Here is a 25,562-nt window from a genome sequence, read left to right as displayed (position 1 = left end):
TATGCTTTCATATCATGTTTCTCAAGAAAATGTATATTGTGTATCAAGTTATTAGCTGTATTATGTTGTTTAAATATGACAACAATTTTATTTGCGCTAATTCGCCTTATTGCCACCACGCCTTTAATTTCGGAGAATATGTGGTTTAAATATATTGGGCTTTTATTTCCCAGCCTGTCCTGAATATTTTTGTTTTCAATAAAAACCTTAAATTCCATATTAATAGAATTTTCAGGATAAAGTCTTTTATAATTAGGCTTGAGATATGGGATATACGAGTCTTTCTCACCGCCTCCGCCGCCAGCATCAGAAACATTTTGGGGATCTTCGAGCCGCCGTCGTGGTCTCTTTTTTGAGTTGGGCGGGTCAAGCCCGCCCCCCCTCGTTTCCTTCCATTTGTATTATTTATACACTATGTTTATATTTAATTTGTCTATTAATACTGTTATTTACAAAGAAATAATCTTTATTTTAATTAAAGTAGTATTTTAGAAAAAAATAGTACCGCGCTTTTTCAATTTCCCGCTCGCTAAAGTACAATTTTTTTTTTTTTAATAATTTTATGGCCTGGTAACTAAAGTACAAAATTTCATATCAAAGAGTAAAGAATACATATACACATGCCACTACGCAAGCGCTGTCAGAAATTTTGAACTATATAGTGTATAAAAATTACAATATTTTATTCTATGTATATTCTGTACGTGTAGTGTGTAGATTGTTGACTCAAACGCCCAATCAGTATCGTTATCTCAATCAATTCTCATTTGTTAATTGTTATAAAATTAGTAAAAAACTATATATATACAATAAAATTTTATTATTTTAACTTTTAAGGTATTTGTAACATCGTAAATAACGATTCTTAGCAAATTTATTTTACGTGTTGGTGCTTTAGAGATAAGTGATAACATTATCAACAATATATAACAATCTTATTAATAACATAGGCGATTAATTTTTAGTGTTAAATATAATTTTTGGCTGAAAAATGGCTTTATCAAAACCTATTATGAATTTAGTTGCATCTTATTTACAAAACTTGTACTTGCACCCAATAAAAACAAAATCGATATCAAGGTAATTTTTATTATAAAATATTATAATTAAAGTATCAAAATATTTTCAAGCTTTCGGCTTAAATAGTTTCTTAGCACTCTTTTTACTTGGATAAATATATTCTTTTTTCATTATCGGTTGCCTTAATTATGTTTGATTTTAGTTGTGTGGTTGGCTGTGCAGGCAGCATTGCATCACAAGTTGTTGCAGGTGAACGGATAAAGTTGGACCCAATCTTTGCATTTGGACTTTATGGGTGAGTAATAATTATATACAAGGACACCTGCAAGTACATCTTTTTTACTTTCATTTAAAAGAACAAAACTCTTATCATTGAACTTTGACCCCTTATTAAGGATACATGTGTATTGTTAAGAGGATATGTAATGATCTTGTAATACATCCTAGTATAAATAACATGAATAAATATACTTTATATTACCATATTAATTATTTCAAAACAATTTTTAGGTTAATATTTGGTGGAACCATTCCCCACTATTTCTATGAACTCATAGAAAGATTGTTTCCTCATGAAGCAACTGCCTTTCCTCTTGCAAAAAAGCTTATATTTGAAAGGCTAGTTATTGCACCACTCATGCAAGCTTTCTCTCTATACACACTTGCAAGATTTGAAGGAAAGAATCACAAAGCAGCATCAAAACAGTTACATTCACTATACTTGACTGTATTAGAAGCAAACTGGAAATGGCTAACACTTTTCCAAGTTATAAATTTGGCCTTTGTTCCCCCAATGGTAAGTTATAATTTTGTCTAAAATAATTTCTATCTATCAATCTTCTTTAGGCTAAATAAATTGTTAGTTTAGTTAAAAATTTCACCATACATATTTTTGTAAATATAATCTTTAGTTTTTTATTCAGTTCATATACAATGACTACATTGTTCATGTTTCCTGCTTATTGACCAATAAATAAGCTTATCACAAATAAGTTGTTTAGAATTTTTTTCAAAATAATTATATTGAGAAAGCAGTAAATTTGTAATAACTTTAACATTACAAAATTGGGAATTAATGATGATGATATTAAGTGTAAATTGACATTCTAATCTGCATAAAGGTCATCAGATTTCAAGCTATAAATATTTTACTCTTGAATTTGTCCATTACACCTAAGCAGGATAATAATTTTGTTTTTTCCTTATAGCTCAGAGTACTATTTATGAACATAGTTGGATTTGGTTGGGCAATGTTCATAGCCTCAAAACGTAGACAGAGTCAGAAAAAAGAATCTTCATAATTAAATATCTAATTGGTGTTGGTGCTGACTTATACATATCTTCTGGTCATTTTGATAAGATATAAATACCACTTGTACTCTACATCACCCTGTTTATAAATGACTATTACATATGTAATGAATGTGATACTATAGTCTTATGTAAGCATTCCAAATGAATTTAATATTAGTTAAAATTGTTAGTAAAAAAACATTTTTGGAAAAAATTATTTTATTAGTTAGAAATGTGTCATTTATATGTCAAATTATCTATTTTTATATTGGGGATCAATGGTTATATAATATTATATAACTTTATATGCAATTTGTAAGTTCATAATAAAATTATTTTTACTCATTTACATGTATTATTTATCATTACTTCCTGTATAAACTCAAACAGATACAATATAATGTAAACCAAATATTAATTTCTTATAAACATAAATTGTATACAGAAAATCTTTGGAATGTTTGAAATGGGAATTTTAAATTTAAAGGAAAACAATGTTGAAGTTATGTCCAGAATTTCAGTATATTTTAACTATTACATCAGAGATCATCCCAAGAAACAATGTGTAAATAATAATTATTTGTAGTTTTACAACATTAAGCACTAATTTACAAAGTATTGAGTGACTACTTACCTATTAAAAATTCTGACTTAAAATTATCATTGCATTATTTATGTAAATGACTAGCTTTATAGAAATACATTGTCAATAAATATATTGCACATTATCGTAAAACTTAAGAGTATTATTGTATTGAGTATCTGGTGCATCTCCTATAAATTAATAAAATTACCAACAATATAAAAATAACATGGAAAAAATGATTTCAATAAATTAGGTATAAAATAAATTATTAAATATTATTTGACTAGATTTTGTACACGACTAGAATGCTTGAATCAAGGTTTACAAATAAATAATTGAGTATTAACTAAAGAGATTCAAATTATCATTAATCTTTTGAAATAGGCGTTACCTTTTCTAAATATAATTTCTCTCCTCGATACTGTTTTTGCCTTTATATTTTAAACTCATAAATCTCAAGTTAATTATTGTCGAGTAAACATTTAAATCTCTCTTGGTTCACTAAAAATATTGCCGTGATAAATAACTCGACTCGATAATTTAAAAAAAAAACCGCCAATCCTTAATGTAGTCTCAGTATAATCATGTATCCGTAATTTCTACGGAATAAGAAATAGCGATTTAACGTATATTTGTCCTATTTTTATTCGGGACGCGGTGATTGCGACCAGCTGCGTTCCGAGGTTCTGCTACTGTAGTAACTTCCTGAAGATGGTGTCGATGGAGTAGGTCTCCGATAGGGAATCGGCCTTTTACGTGCACTGTATTGTTAATTACTGTTAGTATACAGTTAATAAATCAGTGACATGCTTCAAAACAGGAATACTGTTACGCGGTCAATAATTAGTAGCGTAATAAAAATATGCTTACCTTTGTCGAAGCCATAACTAGCAATACAGGAACAAAAGAAAATGTATCAATAACATTACTGGAGTGTATGATAAAGCTCGATCTCTACCATGCAAGTAAATAAAATAAAAACATAATAATTGTACAATAAACTTTAATAACACAAATATTGAACAAAAAAACACACTTGAAACTAATGTCCATAAAATAGAACAATTTCTACAACTGGCAACACTGTCACTTATCCCTAAATCATATGATTACGTGGTCATCTTCGCCTGTATTTGTATTTCTTGGAGGAATAAGTTACGTCTATAATTGGTGCGCTAGGAAAGAAAAAAATCCGTTAACTCTTCTTTTTAAGGTTCATTAAAGGAAATAAACTAAGTCGTTATGATACTCTAAATGCATAATTTAACTAAAGTGACTCCCAATTAATTCATCTATTTTTATTTACAATAGCCTAGTAATAATAATTAATACCCATTAGTAAGAAAGTGTCACACCAATATTAATCAACTCTCACACATGGTAATTTTCAATATTAATTTTAAATGGACAGTGTTAGAAATACATAACCACAAGCATAAAAAACTTAAAATTCAGTACTTATAAAATGCCTTAATTTAAGTTTATTTAAAAGGCAGACATTGTAAAGATAATAGCCCGATATAATTAAAAATATTATTTTCAAGACAAACTTCTTTACAATGTTATTTATTTTTCTTAATATACATATTATTAATTTAAGAATGTCCTAAAACTGCATTCAGCGACTACTAGAAGAATCTTCAGAACCGGTGCTATATTTGCGTGACTTTTTTCTATAAATAAAGAAAAACAACATGTGACACAACAGCAAAGGAAAAAAATTTACATCGTAATATTTTTTTTTATATTTCCGCGCCAAAAATGGTAGTAAAAAGTAGCAAATGGTAGTAAAAGTAAAAAATATTACGACATTTAATGAAGCATAACTCTAGGTAGCATGATCAAGCTGCACTCAAAAAAAACATCTAAAACACTCTAGACATAGACATTATGCCGGTCGATACTCTAGCGGCTATACAAATTGAAACATAATGTCAATGTCGCTACTAAAAGAAATCGTGTGACAGAAAATGTGCGACACAGTGCTCTTACGCTAATATTATTTGCAGTAAATTCGACTTTCAAATAAAAAATATCATTTAATGTAGTAGTTATTCAGAAAAAGTGGTACAAGAACAAAAACACGTCCTTTACAATATAAAATCTCATTCAAAAGTTGACAAAGATTCTTAAAGATGAAATAAAAAATATTTTATAAGATTCAAGGTGATTTCAAGGTTAAATATAATATTTGTTACACAAATGGTGTTTTTTTATTTAAATTGTATAATTATTTCTTGTACAACTTTATTCCAACAAAAACGCATTCAAGTATTACGTAAAGGGGGTTTGTATTGTTTAATTGTGATGGGTATATACTCTAACATTTAGATTTGATAAATAATACGTATATATCAATAAATCCCAATAAGACAACAACTGAGTATCTGCAATTAAATGTACGTGCGCAATTTTTTTAATTGAACCACTGTCATAAAAGTAACTCTTTCCTCTCTTTTTGTTAGATTGTGAGAGCGCCGTGACGAAAAGAGACAGATGAGTACATCACAGTGCGATTAGACATTTAATTTTTGGGAAAGTATGTAAACATTTTCTACATAATACTTGAACAGTACCTAATGTGACAATTACAATAATATTAGCGATGAGAGCAAAAAGACAGCCCGTGCTACCTCGTGATCCGCCTCCTATCGAGGAAGCTAGGCGATCCCGCCCGTCGCGGGATGGACGGTGAGCGCGACTTGGAGCGCGTCGAACTCGATCTGCGGTAATCCGCGTACACTCCCGTCATTGTTCTGATTACGTATGTGTATCAACGATCGCGTTTAGTATCAAATTATTAGTGCTTATGTTAATTGTTTTTAGTTACACATAATTTAGTGTACAAATATATAGTCGGGAATTTCTATACATTGGTGTAGAGGAATTTGACATACACAGTACTTTATGAGGATATAACACTAAATATCTCTTTTTCAAATTGTGTTTGAATGGAATGTAATGAAACGAGCACTTCAGTTATAACAGTGCGAAGACAGATTTCTTCAGAGGTATGTCTGTAGATAATTCGGGGGCATTATTACAAAAGAAAAATGTTGTGAAAACTGAATTTGGGGCATTCTATTTATTTATATGTTTGTGTTGATACCAACCTTACCTGTTTTACTGTTACCTAGTAGATATTTGAATAAAATTATTGAATGATGATCCTTTGAATATAACCTTGTTAACCTAAATTAAATTAAGTGCAGTCATTTTATATACCTATAAGACCTAAGACCTGTAGATGTGGAGCGTAATTAAGCTGTTAATTCGTTTTTATTGGTATTTGAAGATATTACCTCGAAGATCGCGTTGAACGGGATGAACTACGCGATGATCGAGAAGAACTTCTGCTGCTGTACGAGCTGGATCGAGAAGAACGAGATCTATAAAACAAAAGCTCACAATAGATTTGGCTACGGGAATGTTTATGGTGTAGGTAGAGTTACGAGAAATAGAAATATATTTTTTTATTTACGCACAAACTGATGTAATTTAATATTTTTCATATTAAGTATCATGATGATGACTGTCGAACTATAATGACGTAACAGTGTTGTCGAAATAACAAAAAAGTTGTGGCTCAGACTCTTAACCATAGTCAATAAAAATTTAAGATGTACCAACCAAAGGAATATTTCGATAACATTATTTACTGTTTTATAATTCGCATGTAGGTGTCAAAGGTGGTATTTTATTAGCTTTTTTGTATTTATAATTTAGCTGTCATATAGGAATTTCTTATGTATATAAGTAAAGTCATAAATATGCCTTTACTACTAAGAGAAAATAAATACTTCTAGAAAGTACCACTAGCGTTAATATAATAATTAATACGACATTTTCTCACTAATCAGTAAGTTATTAATTATCAGTAATACCTTGATGATGAGTAGGATCTAGATCTTGAACGAGAGGACCTGGAACGTGACCGTGATCCTGACGGAGTCCGCGACCGTGATGACTTCACTCGGCTCTTCGACCGTGACCGTGACGACTTCACTCTAGATTTTGACCGAGACCGCGACTTTGACCTTGAACGTGACCGAGACGAGGCTCGTGACCAACTACGGGACTTACTCTTCTTCCCATCTTTCACTTTAGAGCTCTCAACGTGCAATGGGCTTTCCTTCCTTAAGCTGTCAATCTTCATTGGACTGATTGATTGACTTTTAATTTCATTCTCAGCTTCCTTTGGGGATTTACTTGCAATCTCCCATTCTAGCTTCTGTTCACTACGTCCTTGTGAAGTGGACGGCCCACTCACTTCCTCGATCCTAATACGTTCCATCGTGGCTTTGGTCAGTTTAGCCAATCGTTGCTTAAGTTTATCCAATTCCTTCATATTAAATTCCTCTTGACGTGCGTGAAAGTCCATTCGAAGAAAATCTTCTTCAGAATCGTCATTTTCACTGGAAGAACTTCTCATGCATACTGTTTTTGGTTTATAATCTTCCTTGTTTTTCTTTTTCTTTGGTTGTAAATCAGATGGGGATTTAATATATTTTCTTTTATCCTTTTCAGGCAATTTCTCAATTATGTCTCGATAGCGCTCTGGGCTTCGTCGTGCTGGTGAATAGCTAAGACTCGAAGAGCTTCTGCTCTTTGGGTCTGATCGCGACTTTGATCTTTCCTTTTGAGATTCTTTTACATCCTTATCTTTCTCATGTTTTTCTTTAGAACTCGCCGCTCGTTTAGCTTCTCGGCGTTCTACTTTGGGAGAAGGAGTACGTCTATCAGACTTCCTGGTTGGCGTTATACTCTTTTTGTCTTTTTTAGACGCGCGTTTTAAAGGGGTCTTTGATTTTGACTTGCTCCGAGAATACCGTCTTTTGTCTTTAGAAAACCGATCATTTTCGCGGGACAAAGGAGATTTTCTAGGGGACCTGCTTCGGCCACGCTTAGTATCAATTACTTTTGCCAGTGCTTTGCATTTCTCTGATTTTCTATCAATATTACGAGGCGTAGAGCTTTGCCTAGAATAATCTTGCGAAGGACTACGTTTTTTGGGGTCGTTTGTAGGAGTTTGACCCCTCTCTTTGTAATAGGTTTCCTTTGTTACTTTGGTAACAGTGCTTTGCCTTTGCCGGGGCGGAGAATCTAAAATCGAATCCCGTGAGTGAGATCTTTCTTGTCTTGTGTTTTTATAATACCTTTCGGGTTCTTTATGATCGTTATTTTTATAAGATTTATTATTATTACTGTTTTTTGGAGAAACTTCTCGAGATTTCCTCCTTTCTTCAGACGCACTTCTACTTCTTTTTCGTTTTCGCTTTACATCCTCGACATCTCTATTATTACGAGATCTTTCATAGCGCTCACTTTTATAATTCCCTTTTTCAACATCGGATCTTCTTCTTTCATCCGGTCGCTCGTCTTTTCTGTTGCTATCTTTTCGTCTGTAATCTGGAGACTCGCTTTTTCTTATGGATCTTTTATTCTCATAAGATTTATCACGATGATATCTTTCATTATCCCTTTTAGATGATTTTGGATAGGATTCATCTTTTGTAGTTTCTTTTTGATAATCGCCTCTCTTAGAATCTTTTTGATAGTATGAGTCATCGCGTTTTGATTCTCGTGAGTATAGATCTTCTTTTTTATTATAGGAAGGACTGCGGCGTCTCCTTTTCTCTGGTGGCGGAGACCCACTAGAACCTCTTTTGTCGCGCTTGCCACTTTTCTTTGGAATTGTGTCATAATCTGACGACGGTGATCGCCGTCGATCTCGCTTATTCTTTTCTATTGGCTTCTCCAGATCAAATTCATCTTTGTCAATTTTCTTTTTGTTTTCTATTTTAGTGATATACGATTTCTGCTTTCTTTCCGGCGACCTAATATCTGGAGACTGCCGTTCATAAGATGGGCTCCTTTCGCGGCCTCTGTTAGCACTTTGTCGCGATCTTTTAGTCTCGTCAAATCTATGATTTCGATCTTCACGGTCACGGTATTTTCCTCGTTCATTATCTTGAATCTCACTTGGCCGATCAGTGTATTTTTCTTTTTCTTGCTTTTCAGGTGAACTGAAAAATATTTTACTATGTATATCCATTTATTTTGGTAAAGATCTAAAACCCTACTGGACCTAAACAATTGCCTTTCGAAAGCTATATTACTTATTATTTTACTAGAAAAATTATTATAATCGTTTAACATACCTCTCCCGGCTGGATTGTCTGCTGCTGGCACGTCGCTTGTTTGTTTTTTTCTGTATAGAATTCAAGAACCAAGTATTAGAACATGAACTAAATAAAGCGATCCAAAACACCAGTGCCAATACAATAAGACTAGTGGTTATGGCAACTAAACATTTCACTAACAGAAATCCTTCAAATGCCATTTTCAAAACCGCAACTGAAGAATTTCGTAAAAAACACAAATAAAAACTCTTCATGCATTTACTAAATTTAATAAATTTAGGCTTTCAAAATGTACATTAAAAGCTACTCACGAAAGCAATTACTCTGAAATTTATCCTTCCTACGTTATAAAAATGTATCCATAACATCCTCATTTCAGAAATAAAAATAATAAAACAGGTGATTTAAAGGACTTTTGGCACTAGTGCAGTTATATTTACAACATCTAAATTAGTGACACATACAATTGATTAAATACATATACTTATGACACAAATTTGAATGAAATATAAGACACATCGGGACGTACCTTATTAAACAAACGGTGGTGGTAGTGTACCATTTAAACATGTTGAGCATCCTTAATTAGTTTTGTGACAATGAGAAGGGAGAATGTTATGGATTAGTTAACATCTTGAAAATCAATCACGATATCATACAATACATGTGAGGTAAAAACGTGAAAATTACTTTGACAGAACCCACTAACATTAATAATTTTAATTGGACAAATTTTTCTATAGTCTTCAATTAAATCAGTACACATTGTTTAATTTAACCGCTTTCAATATTTCGTTAGGCAATAACGGGGAACATTTTGAATGATATCAGTTTATAATTCAAATTTTAATTTATTCAAGAACATATTAATATATTTTACACGTTTTACCACACACAAGGGACCGCGAAATACCACCATCGTAACTACAAACACCATGCATTACTGTGCACACTTAACCGAACAATCGCCCTTTGCCTCCCATACTTTACTCTCACAGTTAGTCACAATGTCGACGCACTCTTAGGCATATTTTAGTTCACCTAACTGTGTGTGTGTTACTTTGTGATATACTTACAGTATACGTTATTTCTTCAGATAAAGATGGCTATCCTATGAAATGATGCACAGTTAAACAGATAATTTTTACTGTCCATTTCTTGTATTTACAGAAAAATAAATAAAATAAAAAATGGGTTAACCGCGACACGGGAATTTAAGTGGGCAGTCACAGCAATTAAGTTTAAAGCTCGGGAATGTTATGCAATAAAAATTCATAAAAGAATCAACAGTGGGCCTTAAATGACTAAGCCCGTAGGAGGTAAGTGCTTAGACATCGTATCAGGCTGAAGTGGTTTTTTTTTTAAATAAAAAAAGAAAAGAAAGCAAAGTGCTAAGTCTATCCAGAAACTATTACTAACAATCCTTTCAGAAAAACTATTCGAGTGTGTGTGTGATCCCCGGTGTCAAGTCACAAAGAAAAATTATATTTATGGCAACATTTAGTCTATGATCTGAGGTACTTGAAGACATTATTTTAAGGCGTAAATGAGTAGATTCTTAGAAAACATTGTCTTCAACATTCCCATGTCCCAAAATGAAAAACATGGAACCGTTGTAAATATTCACCTTCTTCTTTTTCTTCTGACGATCGTCGACGGAACTTTCGGAGTCGCTGCCTTCGGAGCTACTGGACGATTCTGAATCGGAAGATTTGGAGCGTTTCTTTTTCTTCTTACTGGATTCATTCCTGAAATTCATATTTGTTTAATTATACTGTTTTATTAAAGCATATACAGCGATCCCTTAACTTCTAGTCCTATCTGAAAACAAGGCGTAGAACTACGTTGATGTTATATTAAAATATTTTGAATTAAAGTATTACACTAAAAAACATTACATAGCAAAATTGTTTGCACATATGCATTGTAAGAATCTTAATTATCTTACTTATTTGTGTCAATATTATAAACCTCCTTTCCCGCGGTACTCATTTATTATTTAGTCAAATTATTCTGTGCTTCCACAAAAGCGGAGATGGCATGTATGAAAATCATCGTAACGAATGTAGCGGAGTCCGTAATGGGTCGTTCCGCTCGCAGTGAAAGGCGGGCATAACTCTAATATGTCAATTCAACTTTTCTGCAATCGTTTTTATATATTCTCTCTTAAAAATAACTATCAAACTACCAAGATATATCTTGTTAAAAAATTAACCATACCTACGTATAAGCCGCCATAGAATATTTTTTTCGCTGAAATTTCCAATTACATTATTTGAAATGGTAATTTATTTGAATTATTAAATGTATATATATATATATATACTTACTCTTGCGTTAACTGCAGTTTCACCTGTCTAAATACAAAAACAATGATTGTTTAGAACTATTTAAAAATATTTATGTAATAAAATCAACTCACTTCTCTTTTTTATTTTTCTTGGATTTTTTCTTCTTTGACTTTTTGACTTCTGGTGATGCACTGAAAGCAATAAAATCAATTAGATGGCCTCGTATGTTAATCTGGATAATCTGGTTGGAGATTGAACGTTATCAGGTCTTAAAAGGATCCTAGAAAGAGCATGAATGTAGGGAATACTGTTTTCGATTTTTTTATTAGTAACGATGAATAAACGAATGATATAATATAATGATAAATATAATATAATATAATGATGAGAAATATTTCTATAATTAATTTACTGTATGTAAACACACTTGCGTATTGCCACTTTGAACAAATATTTAAGATGTGGTTCTAACAATAATACTATTAATAGATAACAATCGACCATCTGAATGTTAAATTTCACAATATCATATTATATACTTATTATTGACTTTGAAGTTTCTTCAGCCTGTTTATTATATAAATATATATTACATTGGCCAAATACCACAACCCACACTTCTTATACTTTAGCTATTGCCAAAATTGAATTGAACTGAACTCTTTAAAATTTAAGTAATTTTTAAATTAACTTGAAGAAATTAAAATTACTCTTATAAGTCAAGATAAATTAAATTAGATTTTAACTTTTATCTGCTATGGTAGATATAAATGGTCTGTGGTCAACTCTAACATCTCTATTCAAAATTGTCTATGCACTATAACATTGTCATATGACACATAAAAAGACGATTTACGATCTAGTCTTTTGTTTTATATTGAAATAACTATAATTTTACAAAATACTGATTGCAACATCAAATCTTCGCTTATTTAAGAACATTCAGACCAGCAAAACGTTATCTATTCTTACATTATGCGTTTTTAAACCTACCTCCGCTTCTTCTTCTTCTTTGAAATCGTATCCCTTTGTTGTTCTTTCTCGTGGCTGGGAGTTCTCACCAACGGGTATTTCTGGGCTTCCTCTCTAGCTCGTCTTTCTGGGTCAAGACTTGTGCCCTCCACGAAACGAGGCGATATGCCGAACGCATCGCGTAATCTTGCGTTTTTTTCTTGTTGGGCTTCGGCCACAGCATGTGTTTCACGTACGCTGGAAAGACGTAGGCTTATGATAACTTTTTCGATCATGCGCCCGTAGTGTAGATTCACGAAAACTGCCTATAATCCAAAGTTTGAACTTGTCTCAAATTGACTCGGCATAAAAAAATCCAAAAGTTAATAAAAATAATGTAATACCGATTTGGAAGTTTTCCAAAATCCGGTTATTCGATGTTACAAAATTATATTTTATGTATGGAAATCATAATCATATCTAAAGAAATTACCTGAATTGCACCTAAGTGCGCTAAAAACGGGAAAATTGAAAATTAATTACCAACATAAAATAAAAGCGATAAGATTAGGTACATATGCGAACCGAAACGTCGTAAACGACTCTAGTTATTTGCAGCCGAGTGTAAAATCCTTTTATAATGCGATCAATTAATGCGCGACCTACATACAAACAAATCGATAAATGCACACCTTATAACGGAGCGTAGGTTCTTCCTCTCCTCCGCGGAGGGACAGACCTGCAAATTGTTAACATGATTGCGATCGGAGGCGCAATTACATCTACAGCAGCAGTTATTAGGCCTTAGACACGCAGCCAGTATAGTTCGGAGCGCGGGCTCAAGAGAATCGGCCATGTTGCATTCGTTATGCCCCATAGTCGAAACCATCGACATATCGGGGTTTGGATCGTGGGAGGATGCCCTTGGCCGTCGTGGTGGCCCCGCGAGCACTGCTTGAAATGTGCCCCGCCAAAGCCTTTCAAATACGATCTTGTTATGTTCGCGTCGCGACACACGGTCCCTATGCATCTTAAACTACTTAATCTAATGGAAGACTTGGTTACTTAAAACTATTGGAAGACTTTTCAAGGCATGGGTCGTGCGACTACATTGTGAAGCGGCCGGTACCGGGCCGGCGGCGCTACTGGGGAATAACAGGATGTACGGCGACGCGCGCACCCTGCGCAAACCCTCGGCGTCTAATGGGAGGCGTCACTAAACGTACGAACCCTTGTATAATGGCATCCTGTAATTTTCTCTACGATTTTCCAGGCTTTGAATTAAAGTTTATTTACAGGTTTTTCTTAATTAACTATCGTAATGTAAGATTATCTCTGTAAGCCACCATTTAATGTTCTCTGCCAATAATCGATTCGGCACAGCGATTATGGGTATTGAAAACTGCTGCACTTGAAATGATCCAACGTAAGCGCTGGTATTATATTATCGCACTTTCGTCGGAACATATAATAAATTTTCATATAAACCTTGACGTTTTATTGCAATTTGTTATTTTTGTAAGAAACTATTTATTGACGTGAAAGAAGACAAAGATTATTTAAAACTTTACTGCTGTATTTGTTCTAAATATTCAGATTTATTAAAATTTATTTTAAAAATTATTTGCACAACCTAAACACTTATCAACTGATGATATTTAAATGAATTTTAACTCTTGGCAAAACTAAACTATACCCTCATGAAAACAACACATAAAAAGCGAAAGTGTTCAATATGTATAAACTAATATACCTAACAAGACGAGAGATAATAATGCGTTAATATTAACGGACCAACGGCGTATATTAAAATTTGTGAACATTATAAATAATTGTTAACAATACAATATTTGTTCATACACGAGTAATTTAACGGATTGGCTAATTGATAACATAATAAAATATCAGGAGTAATAAATAAAAAGCTTTTAAAACAACCGTAAATCAATATTAGTCAAGCCGTGGTTCAACTTCGGAGTAAATTTTCAGAAAATAATTTTTAATTTTTATATCATCTATTTATATATCTCTTATACATATATACATTAATTAATTAATTACAGCACACTTGCCGAACATTACATACTACCTTAAACTACTAAGAACTACTTTTCTACTTAAAATTTGGTGATATATTATGTTTGCCTCTTTGTTAACAGAGACTACCCGTCAGTATGCCTTGTTAGTAATCTCGAAAAATCTCATAACACTCACATGATATTAAAAGAGTATTCGTATATAAAATCGCTGGCATAAACAATGGACTATATTTATCCACAGTGGTGGTGGTAAGAAAACATCGATTCTTGTTATTTCTATTTTGGCACTTTTTTTATTGCGTATGACCTTAACGACTCTGCTATATATGCTTGTCCTATCTTTATATATACATACTTTATATATATTGGACCGATTTGGATGAATTTTTTTTTGAATGCGTTTGGCTGGCTCCCTGGATTGATAAGATTCACAAATCAGCCTGGCACATGGCACTACAGTCGGTACTTTCATACTTTGTTTAATATCCTAATCGCTTGAAATATCATGCAGGACGTCTGTCTGGTCCGCTAGTATATTATAATTTATTACATATATCTGAAGTGGTTTTTAAGTTTACATTATCGAGTCAAACAGTATTTTAGCATATACAATTCCAGACTGAAAATAAATTCGTATTAGAGATTGATAGGCACAGTTGCCAAAAGTAACGAGTTAGTGTCTTCGTTTCTCTATCTTTAGCTAATCACAACAGACTGGCGTGGAGTTTGGCAGAGGTTGCGGTAATCTATTAATTATAATGGATATTTCGATAAAAGCATCAAATGTAAATTGGTAGCTATTTTAAGAATAATAATAATTCATAATGCGTATAACGCTTAATATGTTATAAAAAAAATGTCTACTACTATTTAAAATACGTTAAAACATTATTTTGGACAGTAAAAAATACCTAATCGAAAAAAAACAACAATATTTATAATTGACCTAATACAACCTCTCGTACAACAAAAGGGGACTTGTTGACGTAATAAGCCTCTACATAGGGTTGAGTCCAATCGATATAGAAGCAATTCTGGATCAAGAGAAGCAAAACTCAGCTTAACTCACGCGTAGGTGGTATGCATTGAAACTAAGCTGTTATTGTGAATACATAACACACATTTCAATAAACGACACCGAATTACAGAATCTTACAGTATTTTTTATTAAATTTATAATTATTCAATCATATGCACTCGCACAATAAATTAATCAACTTTTAATAAGATCTCAATTTTGTAATAGGAGTTGGGATCTTAAAATTATTGCCGTGAAATTTTTATTCTATTATTCAAATTTAATTATAATTCAAATTAGATTTTTGTATTCACTAGTCCGAACGGAATAAAATTTAAATAATAAATGCAAGTAATATTTTATTTAAATACGTGTGTTCTCCGAGTGGCATATCGCATGCGTGGAATCAATAATGATTTAGGTGATAGGTATTAATTGCAGTAAAATCAATTTACTCCGTACCGTTTCGTTTAAAATGGAAAATTTGTGTGCTAATTAAAGAAATTAATTACACTATGTGTGTTTAATTAATATAACATCCTTTATCAATATTTTATTAAGCGCCCAAGCCCTTGGTGGATTCAATTCGTTTAACCCGTAGGTCCTCGATTTGATTTCGGGTGATATATGTAATTCTTTTGCTGCTGAACACAATATTTGATTGATTTCTTTAGGACACACTGCGCAAAATTTACAAAATTAATAAATATATTTTAATGAAACTTGGAAAACCTACAACTGTACATTGTACAAGTAAAACTGTAAACTGCTATGTCACAGTAGATACAAAGCCTATTTTCTTCATACACAAGAAAATACTTCACAATTTTCTCTAAGTAAAAACTAGATGCTATTCAAGATGGAGGACAACAAGAAAGTCTTTGTAGTTCTACGTAACACCTCAAATTCAAGAAAATTTCTCATCGACCTTGGCCCGTATAATGAAAATGGGACTTGAGAATGCACGTACGAAAATGTTAAGGAAAAGTTTTCTTGTATTTCTTTCATAATAAATACCTAAGATTAGTGGGCGTATAGAAATATTTTTAGCATCCACGGCACTTGATATATATAACTTTATTATTCTTTATCGGTGAAAATATGTTGTATGAGAACAGAATTATCACTACGAAACATCCTCAGCACATAAAATGAGGTATGTAGTTGAAGAACACCTTACCAGATCATGCCTTATCGCAAATAAACGAGGTTTTCCATGCAACCTTACTTAAAAACAGTAAATAAATTTGAAACCGAATTTAAAATACAAAAATAATTAAAATATTAATGTTTACATAAAAAAAAAACTTGTACAGAAATAAAATTCTTCATCGAAATATCTCATAAAAAAAACTTACAAAAAGAAGCGAACACATTAATGGACTCCAACGTACGTTTGTGCACATAAATTCAGTTTGTTAGTTTAGTTTGCAGCAGAGTGATTTATTGGGGCATACTTTACTTCTATAAAACCGACGTTAGAAAAATAAACCATTACTAACAGAAACAGCGAAATCAATTTAAAATTACGTAAGTACTCACACAACTCTCCCATATTCGTCCTTCTGTACGTCTTTATCGCCGCTGGACTCCGACAGCTTCGCCCTGAAAGCCGCTACACGCGCCGCTATTTCCTCTTTCGGCAACCTGCGTAGCCACACCAAGGAGACACTCATTATTAAATGAAATGATTATTTCTCTTAAATATGGTAATATACCATCGCGTATTCGCAATGCCACAATTTACGTAGACTCCCAACGAACAAACGATGTGAAATGAAAACTTAAAAATAAATTCACGGTTAGCGTTTGTTTCGCATCGCACCTGAACCTACCAATGCATTGCGGGTTTGTAATCGCGAAATTACTTTTAGAAATACTATAAAATAAGCGATAAGACGTTCATGTCGTACGGCCGTCAACTGAACACGACTGGGGTAGGTTTCAATATTGTATGAAGGGCGATTTGCTCCGTTGAATTATTGATTTGACTCGTGCGCAGGGGCTGTTGCCCCCAAATGGGGTGATACTATTGTAATAGACTTTTATGGTAGGGATCAATAAATGTGATAGGAAATATAACAAGTGATTTTAATTCCTAGCGAATAATTTGGCAAAAAGATTCGGAGATTTTTAGGTGCTTTTGGAACAAGATCGCGATTCTATCACCAACTTCCACCACGCGCTACGCTACCAAATACTTTGAACGCTTATAAACGCGACATTATTTACAAAAGAATTTTTCAATTTGTAGTACTCGGTAAAAAAAAGCAATATTATTTAGAATAGGTTTTCTAAACGTTGCTTTTGCGAATAGTTATGTCCCTATGCTACCACTGAAATTTTTTATATATTGTATATTATTGTTCAAGTTAAACACTTAAAGTGTTGATAGTGATAGTGTATAAATTCTATATAATTTTTTATGTATAAATAATAAATTAAAGTAACAATTTTATTTTTAATTAATTACAGGTTTTTATCAAGGATTTTCTTTTAGTAGAGTTAAATATAATCTATGACAATACTATAACCATATTCTCTATTATATAAAATACAAAAAAGCTGTAGAAAATATACAAAAAAAGTTTGTGAAATTCCTTAGTTAAAAAAATATAAATGTTTCGATAGCTATTCAGGTTCTTTCAAATATTTTAATTTATATTCACTAGAACGTCGGCGGAGTCAACAAGACTTGCTATTTTTACATGCAATTATTAATGGGCGGAAGGATAGCCCCTATTTGCCCCTTGTCGTTAATTTCTGTTAAAATCCCTCCTGTTTTGTTCCATGTGCCTCGTACGAAATCGAATTACCTACATCATTCGCCAATGTTGGTGTCATAGTTAGATTAAATTAAATTTAAAATATTAATTATTGTTTGCTGTTTCAAATGTTAAATTTCAGTTTTCTTTAGTTTAATATATTTTATCTGTAAATGTACTTACTTACTTTCTGTTACATATATATTGTTAATGTATGTAATCTGTTTTGGCTTTCTGTATTGACATAGTGTTTTGTTATATAATGTCTATGTTAGCTGTAAGATTACTAGTAATTAAATAAATAAATAAAATTACATATACCCAAAGCTAAGTCTTGACTACAACCTCTTCCGCTATACACAAAATAGTGGCATCATATCCCTTAACTGGTTTATATATATAGTTCTTACTTCATCAGGAATCTGGGATGAATGTTTGCTATGTAACCTTTGTTTATGGCAATAATAATATTAAACATTATTCAAGCCTTAAATCTAGTGGTCAAGTAGTAGCAAGCATAGATTAAGGATATATGTTGAGACATTAATAACATCTTGCAAAATACCATTATAATTTTTTGCCATATTTGTATAAATGATAGTTATATTTACAGTTTTTAAAAAGTACTATATCTTAGAAACTGTCAACCTTAGAGCATCAACACAAACATTTCTTAAAGATCTACATCATATATTTATAAAAGATGTCTCTCTTATTTTTAAAGCGGTAGAACTTGAGTTCCACCACTTTGTAAATGTAACCTTTTTAAGTATTAACTTTGTAATAAAATGTGTTTAGGTATCTCAATGTATTTAAAAAAATGCTTACAGTTAGGTTTAGTCATATTTTTTTTGTATGCATGAGATCTATGGGGAGCTTCAATTTTAGTACCCAGATTGTAAAGTGGGTTACAGAATAAATTTACCTAAAGTTACAACTGTGTAGTCCTAATAGTTTAAAAAAAACTGTTGTTGAGAAAAAGGAACAGACAGATTAACAGTAAATAATAAATATGTATTACAGCTTGCTGTTTTTTAAACAAAGAAAAATATTTAGTTAAAAATAAGAGTAAGGTTAAGTAATGTTAATTAAAAATACAATTTATTTATTCTTAACATCAATGAACACTGTATAATAACTTCTTGCCAAGAAACTGTCTATTACAATCATTGGGATAAAATAATGTATGTGCTAGAAGTGATAATGGATGTTGCCACAAAATCTTTGTATGTGTTTCTGTAGCATACAAAAGTTTTTATATAAAGATTCTGTAATTGCTTTAAAAAATTGTGTTGGGCAATTCGTAGTTGCATATGTAATAAATAAAATCGAAATTTAATGCCGAATTTCTGACAAGCCTAATCAATATATACAAAAAATCACCACTGAACTAAAAGATGAACTATAATATAAAAGTTAAAACAGAATAAAAGAAAGAAAATGTAATTTTAAGCAATATTAAATTTAGTCCTCACTATTTTTTTTTTCGAGACAGACTGCATCCATTGTATATATTGAATATACCTAAACTGCTTTCTATGCACCAGTGATAACACAGATTATTTAACCCAAACATTATATGTATATACAATATGAAATATATCCATGGGAATAAGTTATAGATCTTAAGATCAAGCATTAAAATAAAAATCTTGGACTACACAGGAAGTGTATATATGCAAACCCTTGTGATTATTACTACATATAATGGGTAATTATGCAGATCATAAGACACGACTGTAAAAAAATCAGCCTAAAAATCGCTGGTGGCGCGATACGGAATATTTACCCATATAATAATTAATGTTAACAATAGTTAGAATCTGAGAACTACTGTTTACTAGCTTTGTAGTTTTTTTTAATGAAAATTAATGGTCAATGATCAGATGTACAGCTAATTATTAACCTCAAAGCAAAACTTTAGAACAAATATGCAACTTACCCTTGTTCTTCTAGCTTATCTTCTAATTCAGTACATTTAACTTCTATCTTCCTTTTTCTCTCATGATCGAGAATTTCTTGGTTTGGTTGTTTATTTGACGCTGAATCCAATTTAGCTATCTCTTCTTCAGTACGATAATTTACAGAATCTTTCGTTCTTCTAACAGATGCCCAATTTCTTTGTACATATCCATTAGTTCCAGAACCTCGAGCGGTTTGTAACCCGATTCCATTATACATCTTGTCAGAGATTTATCTGTAAAAGGAAGAACTCATTACGCACTAAGATAAAAAGATATTTGCAAAGTGATACTTCGTCTGACTCGGCAATTGTCAGATCAATTTCCTCAGAAGCCATAAGACGAATCGTGGACCGAAGAATAGTACGAAGTACTTAAAATAAAATAAAGAGCTGAAATTATAAATGTCTTACCAATAACATGGAATAAAACTATTTTTTCTATGGTCTCCACTTTTTAACACACGTCCATTTTGATAGAGAGTTAAGGTTTTTTTGCGGATTAGGGATGTCCATGAATATTGAATTGACATCGAGATTTTTACCTCTTTAAAATATTTGTCTATTATTGTATTACATATTACAATAATTTAAGGGGAATTAAAAATAGTTTAAAATGTGCAAAATTGAAATATATTGGCGGTGAAAAGTTGTAACAAAGGGAGCAATTTATGAGGAAAAATATCGATATAAATGCTCCAACTTTTACATTCCACAGATTATCGTGACAACTATAATTTCACTATTTTACTCTGTAGTCTTGCTTGTTTTCCTATAAATAATTAAACCTTTTGCCATTTCTCAGAACCGCCCTAAGTTCTCACGCTGCTATTCCCAAGATGTGTAAGTTAGTTGGTAAATTTTCCCCAGAAATTAACAACTTTCTCACAGTCTCGCAGAGCAATCAAAATCAAAATGTTGATAATGATAGATGACTCTGTACGAATTCTGTTAGTTATATGGCAATAGTTCTTAAGTATAAAGCAAGCTGAGTTTGCCTGTTATAGGGTAAATAACATTTTACTGTTATTTTTGTTTGTTCCTAGGTGTAAACTTTTATTGTAATGCCCGTTAGGAAAACTTTTAAATAAATAAATCAGAAAATTTCCATCCAAAGCTTAAAAAAGAGATTATAAAAGCTTTTTTCGTTGCTATTAATGAAAATGCATATTATATTATATATACAAACACACAGTACAGACAGATGCATCTGAAAAGCGCTTGTGACCCTGACTCAGAATAGTTAACCGGTTGCATTCTTTTCACGCTCCTTATTAGATTTTTAAAAGGTATTCAGCCGTCGTTGATTTATTTCGAAAGTGGCGTTACTATCATATAGGGAGAGTGAGATAGAGCGAACGTCGCATCAGGCACAGTGCTATGGAGCGAGAGGTGGGAGAGAGCTATAGTGAGAAAGATTGAGAGAGAGAGAGAGTAAGGGAGATTCAGAAAAAATACATGCTATTGGTTGATGAATTCGTGTAGTAGTTACAAATTAGAACTTTAGAAGGCAATTCTGTCGCATAACGTCTTGTGAGGCTAATCAAATTAACTCAGATTTTTTTATTTATTTATATTATCATTAGTACGTATACAGTGTGTAAACGGTGTGAATATACATGAAGTGATCATATACCGGTACATGTTCATCTATTGGGGCTTTCACTTCAGTAATAATTAATTTACAAACAAGTTTCACTTCTGACGTGTGTACAAAGTACACTTTTTTATCTTTGATCGTCTGATAAAAAACACAACAATCCAACAAAAATCAAAATAAAAAGATTCGGAGGTGAACTATCATGCTTTAAATATGATACATTATATTACAGAGCAGAAAAAGAACATAGGGCTGCTGACGCTTTGAGTATACTCGACGTTATTCGACAGCAATACTTAGAATCTAAGTTACAAGGGGATTTATGTCACCCATGCATACGTAATCACTGGATAAAGTCTAAAAACTATCCTTTCCTACTGCTGATGTCCTTGCGATGATTGCGAATTGCCGAACGTCTGCAGAGTTAAAACATCGATTTCTCTTATTAGAAGGACGATTTAATAACGTCGCTACACTATTCGAAAGGCCTTCTGCTTCTTCTTAGTCCGAAAATCTATATAATTACTCTTATAAGTTTATTGTCAATTGTTTTGTGATCAATCGTCTGTATATATTCTCTGACTTACTTGTATTCTGTGGTTATATTGTTGTAATTTTTGTTTGGCCTAAAAGTCTAGATACCAGGCCATAAAATAAAAAATGTGTTTTTCGTAGATACATAAATTCTAACATTATTATTTAATATTAAAGAAGTTTATTCTGCAAAGTTTAAACCCGAATATTGTATTTATTCTAATTTCTAACAGATTGAATTCTTATTTAATTATCCGTAGTTTACCATTCATAATACCATTAGTTTGGGTACGATAAATATTTACAGAACTTTTACCTATAGTTTTTATCATTGGAGAGATACTGACAAGCTTTATTATTAATTACACTAAAATGCTTGACAAAATCTTATACAATACTGTATTATGCCAAAGTTTCTCACCTTGCGGAAAATATTTAGTAGCCGGTAATATATACAGTCAATTAGCAGTTTTTGAGTAAGTAATAACAATAGACGTATGTTAACAAAAGAACCAAGTAATAACAATATTTAAAAAATATAGTATCTATAAAGTAATGAATATTTAATAATTTTCGTATTAGTTGTATTGATACTATGTTAGGTCTTATTCATAAGACATTTTTTAGGTTATATTATATTTTTATGGTCTATAAAATAACCAAAACTGTTTATATCGTTGTTGTTTGATTTTAAGTATGTATAGGGACGCCATTAATTCATTTATTGCATTTGTAAATTTACAAATACTTAGTTTATTCTTTATATTTCTATTTTTCAGCTTAGATTGTATTTTTAATCCAAACCCAGAGCTACTGTCACCAGACTACAATAAAGCTAAACAAATTCATACCCTTGATTCAGGCAAACAAATATGTAGTCTAGTAAGTACTAAAAAGTTTTTAATAGCTGGAACAGTCAATGAAATTTATGGTTGGGAATGGAAATCCATCCTCAATGTGAAATTAAGCAAACCCGCATGGACTGTGAGGATAAAATCAGAATCAATAATACACCAATGTGATATTAATGGCCTATGGCTTTCTGACAATGAAGAGAGGTTGTATGCCGGCTGTGGTGACAATAAAGTATATGAGATTAACTTGGAAGATGGTAGCTTGGTACAGACATTAAGTGGACATGACAATTTTGTGCACTGTGTGCATGGCAAGTAAGTAATTTGCTATTGGCATGGCAATGCTTAATATTCCACTACTATTATTTTAATAAGATGCTTGTGTCAAAAAAGTCAAACATGAGACAGCACAAAACTTTAATCTACAATGAATAGTTAGCATCTTAAATATTATTTTGGTGAATTCTATCATATCCTTTTGTTGAAACTGTATTGATTGCACATTTTTTGAAAAATTATATCTTTTAATTAGATTTCAAAATTTTCTTTAAAAGATGGAAGAATATTTAAGGCTTTCATTCTTAGTTCAATATATTATTTGTAATCTAATTTTTTATTAATTATAATAATTCCCTTACAGTAATAAACAACTCATTTCTGCTGGCGAGGATGGCTTAGTTGTGCTCTGGGATTTGAGAACTAGCAAATGGCAAAATAAAATAGAACCATACAAGAACAGTAAAGTTGCTAGACCTGATGTGGGCAAGTGGGTTGGTGCAGCATCACTAGGAGATGATTGGCTTGTGAGTACCAAAGCTACATTACCATTTTAATATAGATTATTATATTTTTATAAAAAGCTATATAAAACAAAGTATATTGTATTACCCTATATCGTCTTTGTGGTATTGTTTGTGTAGTGTTTTGGTAATTTTCACAGTATAATTTTACTCATAGTATATAATAAAAATGTATTCTGTTCACTTAGAAATTTATATATGTTTTTTTGACCGATGACTTTATTATTTTATAAATTATTTCATCATTAGGTTTGTGGCGGTGGCCCACGTCTTGCATTATGGCATCTACGTTCTTTGGATGCTGTCACAGTCTTTGATATCCCCGACCATGGCATTCATGTGGCGTCTTTCCTTGACGATTGTGTCCTAGCGGGAGGAACGGCCCAACATCTTTATCAGCTGAGCTACTCTGGAGAAGTTAGAGTTGAACTGCCTGTGTCTTCAACATCCGTGTACTCTGCCATTGTACGGACTAGCCCAAATAAAGTGATATCCATTGCGGGTTCTAGTATGGACATTGATCTGTGTACTTCATTTAATTATAGGGATCAAGTGTTACATTTTAGATGATTAAATGATTTTGCTTAATTTTTTGCCTTTTTATAAAGTTAAAATTTAATAAGGCGTTTAATAAGAAGCTCATATACAATATCAGCTCCTTATTACAAGACAAACATACACTTTACGTATTACTACACAACACACACACGGAGTCGCGGGCTTAGCTAGTTATTAATGTAACGTGTCCAATAAAAAGAGGAGGCAGGCTGATGCTAAGTGACACCGTTGCTCATTTTCACAAGAAACTTCGGATATGCGCTGTCGGGCTTTGAAGAATTAGTAATAAATATATAATATAACATTATTTTCTTTAAGAAGACATCTTTAAATACTAAAGTGTACTGAAAAAGAACCGACATATCTCAAAAAACAAGATATGGCCAGGCACAGAATTCTCTAATTTACTTGCCTTATAAAGAATCAAAATTATTTGAAATTCATAAGTTAAAGTAGAATGCTTCTGAGTAACAGAAAATAGTGCCATTGATTGTTTGTGTTTAATTTGTATTTTCTTTTTCAATGTGACCGAAGCTCCCTGGCAGCAGCTAGTGAGAAAGTAAACTATTGCCGGTTGTAATTTGTTAAAGTGTGTAATGCTTGTTTACGTGAAATCGAAACATTTTATAATGCACCTAAAAATGTCCTCTGTCTTAATAAAGTAATATTCTTTTCAATCCCAAGACTCCTTATCTTTAACATCTTTCCATTTATTTTGTAATACTTTAGATTAAGGTTATATATTTTTTATTTAATTGCCTGGATCGCTTTTTAGCGAAAAGGCCGCCCGTTGCATCCCTTATATTTTTTTATGTATTGCGTTATTTGTGTATTTTTAAGGCAACGAAGTGTCAATAAATAAATAAAGTTATTAAACTAATGATCATTATACTATTGTTATCAATTTCATTAAGATTTCAAATTTTGAGCCTTATTTACCTATCACGTAAAACGCGTTTAGTTAAAATGTAACAATTTTTCAATTTCCAATCTGTTTCGTATCAAAGAAAAATATTACTAAACTAAACTATAAATTAAAACGGTACGGTAAGAACGGTAAAAGTGGCGAATTACTTTACAAAGTACAGATTTTATCAGAAAAGCTATATAATTCTTTTATTAGGGACATGGTATAAGAACTATTGATTAA

The 25,562-nt window shown here is 31.8% G+C and overlaps 3 protein-coding genes across 13 annotated transcripts; 2 read left to right on the top strand and 1 right to left on the bottom strand.

The window, feature by feature from the left end:
• Window positions 1–596: 596 nt before the first annotated feature.
• LOC123706556 (peroxisomal membrane protein 2) lies at window positions 597–2,610 on the top strand. Its single transcript, XM_045655825.1, has 5 exons — window positions 597–837; window positions 966–1,080; window positions 1,223–1,315; window positions 1,531–1,816; window positions 2,229–2,610. The coding sequence occupies exons 2-5, from the start codon at window positions 992–994 to the stop codon at window positions 2,319–2,321; spliced, it is 561 nt and encodes a 186-aa protein (XP_045511781.1). The 5' UTR covers window positions 597–837; window positions 966–991; the 3' UTR covers window positions 2,322–2,610.
• Window positions 2,611–2,743: 133 nt separating this feature from the next.
• LOC123720901 (serine/arginine repetitive matrix protein 2) lies at window positions 2,744–20,655 on the bottom strand. Of its 11 annotated transcripts, none has more exons than XM_045677737.1 (13): window positions 20,481–20,648; window positions 20,049–20,303; window positions 16,884–16,988; window positions 12,327–12,542; window positions 11,465–11,524; window positions 11,373–11,399; window positions 11,263–11,295; window positions 10,670–10,790; window positions 9,061–9,110; window positions 6,784–8,925; window positions 6,202–6,288; window positions 5,533–5,655; window positions 2,752–3,660 (listed from the first exon to the last, which is right to left on the bottom strand). In XM_045677737.1, exons 2-13 carry the CDS (start codon window positions 20,285–20,287, stop codon window positions 3,543–3,545), a joined length of 3,321 nt encoding a protein of 1,106 aa, XP_045533693.1. In that variant the 5' UTR covers window positions 20,288–20,303; window positions 20,481–20,648; the 3' UTR covers window positions 2,752–3,542. The 11 variants fall into 11 exon arrangements, with proteins under 11 accessions (XP_045533699.1, XP_045533694.1, XP_045533693.1 ...); XM_045677739.1 differs by having other exon boundaries at window positions 5,533–5,622; XM_045677742.1 differs by lacking the exon at window positions 2,752–3,660 and adding an exon at window positions 3,886–4,572 and having other exon boundaries at window positions 20,481–20,646.
• A 1,632-nt stretch (window positions 20,656–22,287) lies between these two features.
• LOC123720064 (THO complex subunit 6) lies at window positions 22,288–24,443 on the top strand. The gene is made up of 4 exons (XM_045676516.1): window positions 22,288–22,676; window positions 22,980–23,369; window positions 23,695–23,857; window positions 24,104–24,443. The coding sequence occupies exons 1-4, from the start codon at window positions 22,573–22,575 to the stop codon at window positions 24,422–24,424; spliced, it is 978 nt and encodes a 325-aa protein (XP_045532472.1). The 5' UTR covers window positions 22,288–22,572; the 3' UTR covers window positions 24,425–24,443.
• The last annotated feature ends 1,119 nt before the right edge of the window (window positions 24,444–25,562 follow it).

The sequence above is a fragment of the Pieris brassicae genome, chromosome 2, assembly GCF_905147105.1.
Source record: "Pieris brassicae chromosome 2, ilPieBrab1.1, whole genome shotgun sequence".
NCBI classification, from domain to species: domain Eukaryota; kingdom Metazoa; phylum Arthropoda; class Insecta; order Lepidoptera; family Pieridae; genus Pieris; species Pieris brassicae.
This window is presented reverse-complemented; position numbering and strand designations above follow the sequence as displayed.

What these genes read in the sequence shown, in the direction of transcription:
- LOC123706556 (XM_045655825.1), top strand. Translation starts at nt 992, where the DNA reads ATGGCTTTATCAAAACCTATTATGAATTTAGTTGCATCTTATTTACAA. An exon ending in AAAACAAAATCGATATCAAG is followed by an intron (nt 1,081 to 1,222) that starts GTAATTTTTATT and finishes GTTTGATTTTAG; the next exon opens with TTGTGTGGTTGGCTGTGCAG. An exon ending in TGGCCTTTGTTCCCCCAATG is followed by an intron (nt 1,817 to 2,228) that starts GTAAGTTATAAT and finishes TTTTCCTTATAG; the next exon opens with CTCAGAGTACTATTTATGAA.
- LOC123720901 (XM_045677737.1), bottom strand. Translation starts at nt 20,287, where the DNA reads ATGTATAATGGAATCGGGTTACAAACCGCTCGAGGTTCTGGAACTAAT. An exon ending in AAACTGCAGTTAACGCAAGA is followed by an intron (nt 11,296 to 11,372) that starts GTAAGTATATAT and finishes TGGAAATTTCAG; the next exon opens with CGAAAAAAATATTCTATGGC. An exon ending in GTCAGAAGAAAAAGAAGAAG is followed by an intron (nt 9,111 to 10,669) that starts GTGAATATTTAC and finishes AATTCTATACAG; the next exon opens with AAAAAAACAAACAAGCGACG.
- LOC123720064 (XM_045676516.1), top strand. Translation starts at nt 22,573, where the DNA reads ATGCTTGACAAAATCTTATACAATACTGTATTATGCCAAAGTTTCTCA. An exon ending in AGTCAATTAGCAGTTTTTGA is followed by an intron (nt 22,677 to 22,979) that starts GTAAGTAATAAC and finishes TCTATTTTTCAG; the next exon opens with CTTAGATTGTATTTTTAATC. An exon ending in CACTAGGAGATGATTGGCTT is followed by an intron (nt 23,858 to 24,103) that starts GTGAGTACCAAA and finishes TTTCATCATTAG; the next exon opens with GTTTGTGGCGGTGGCCCACG.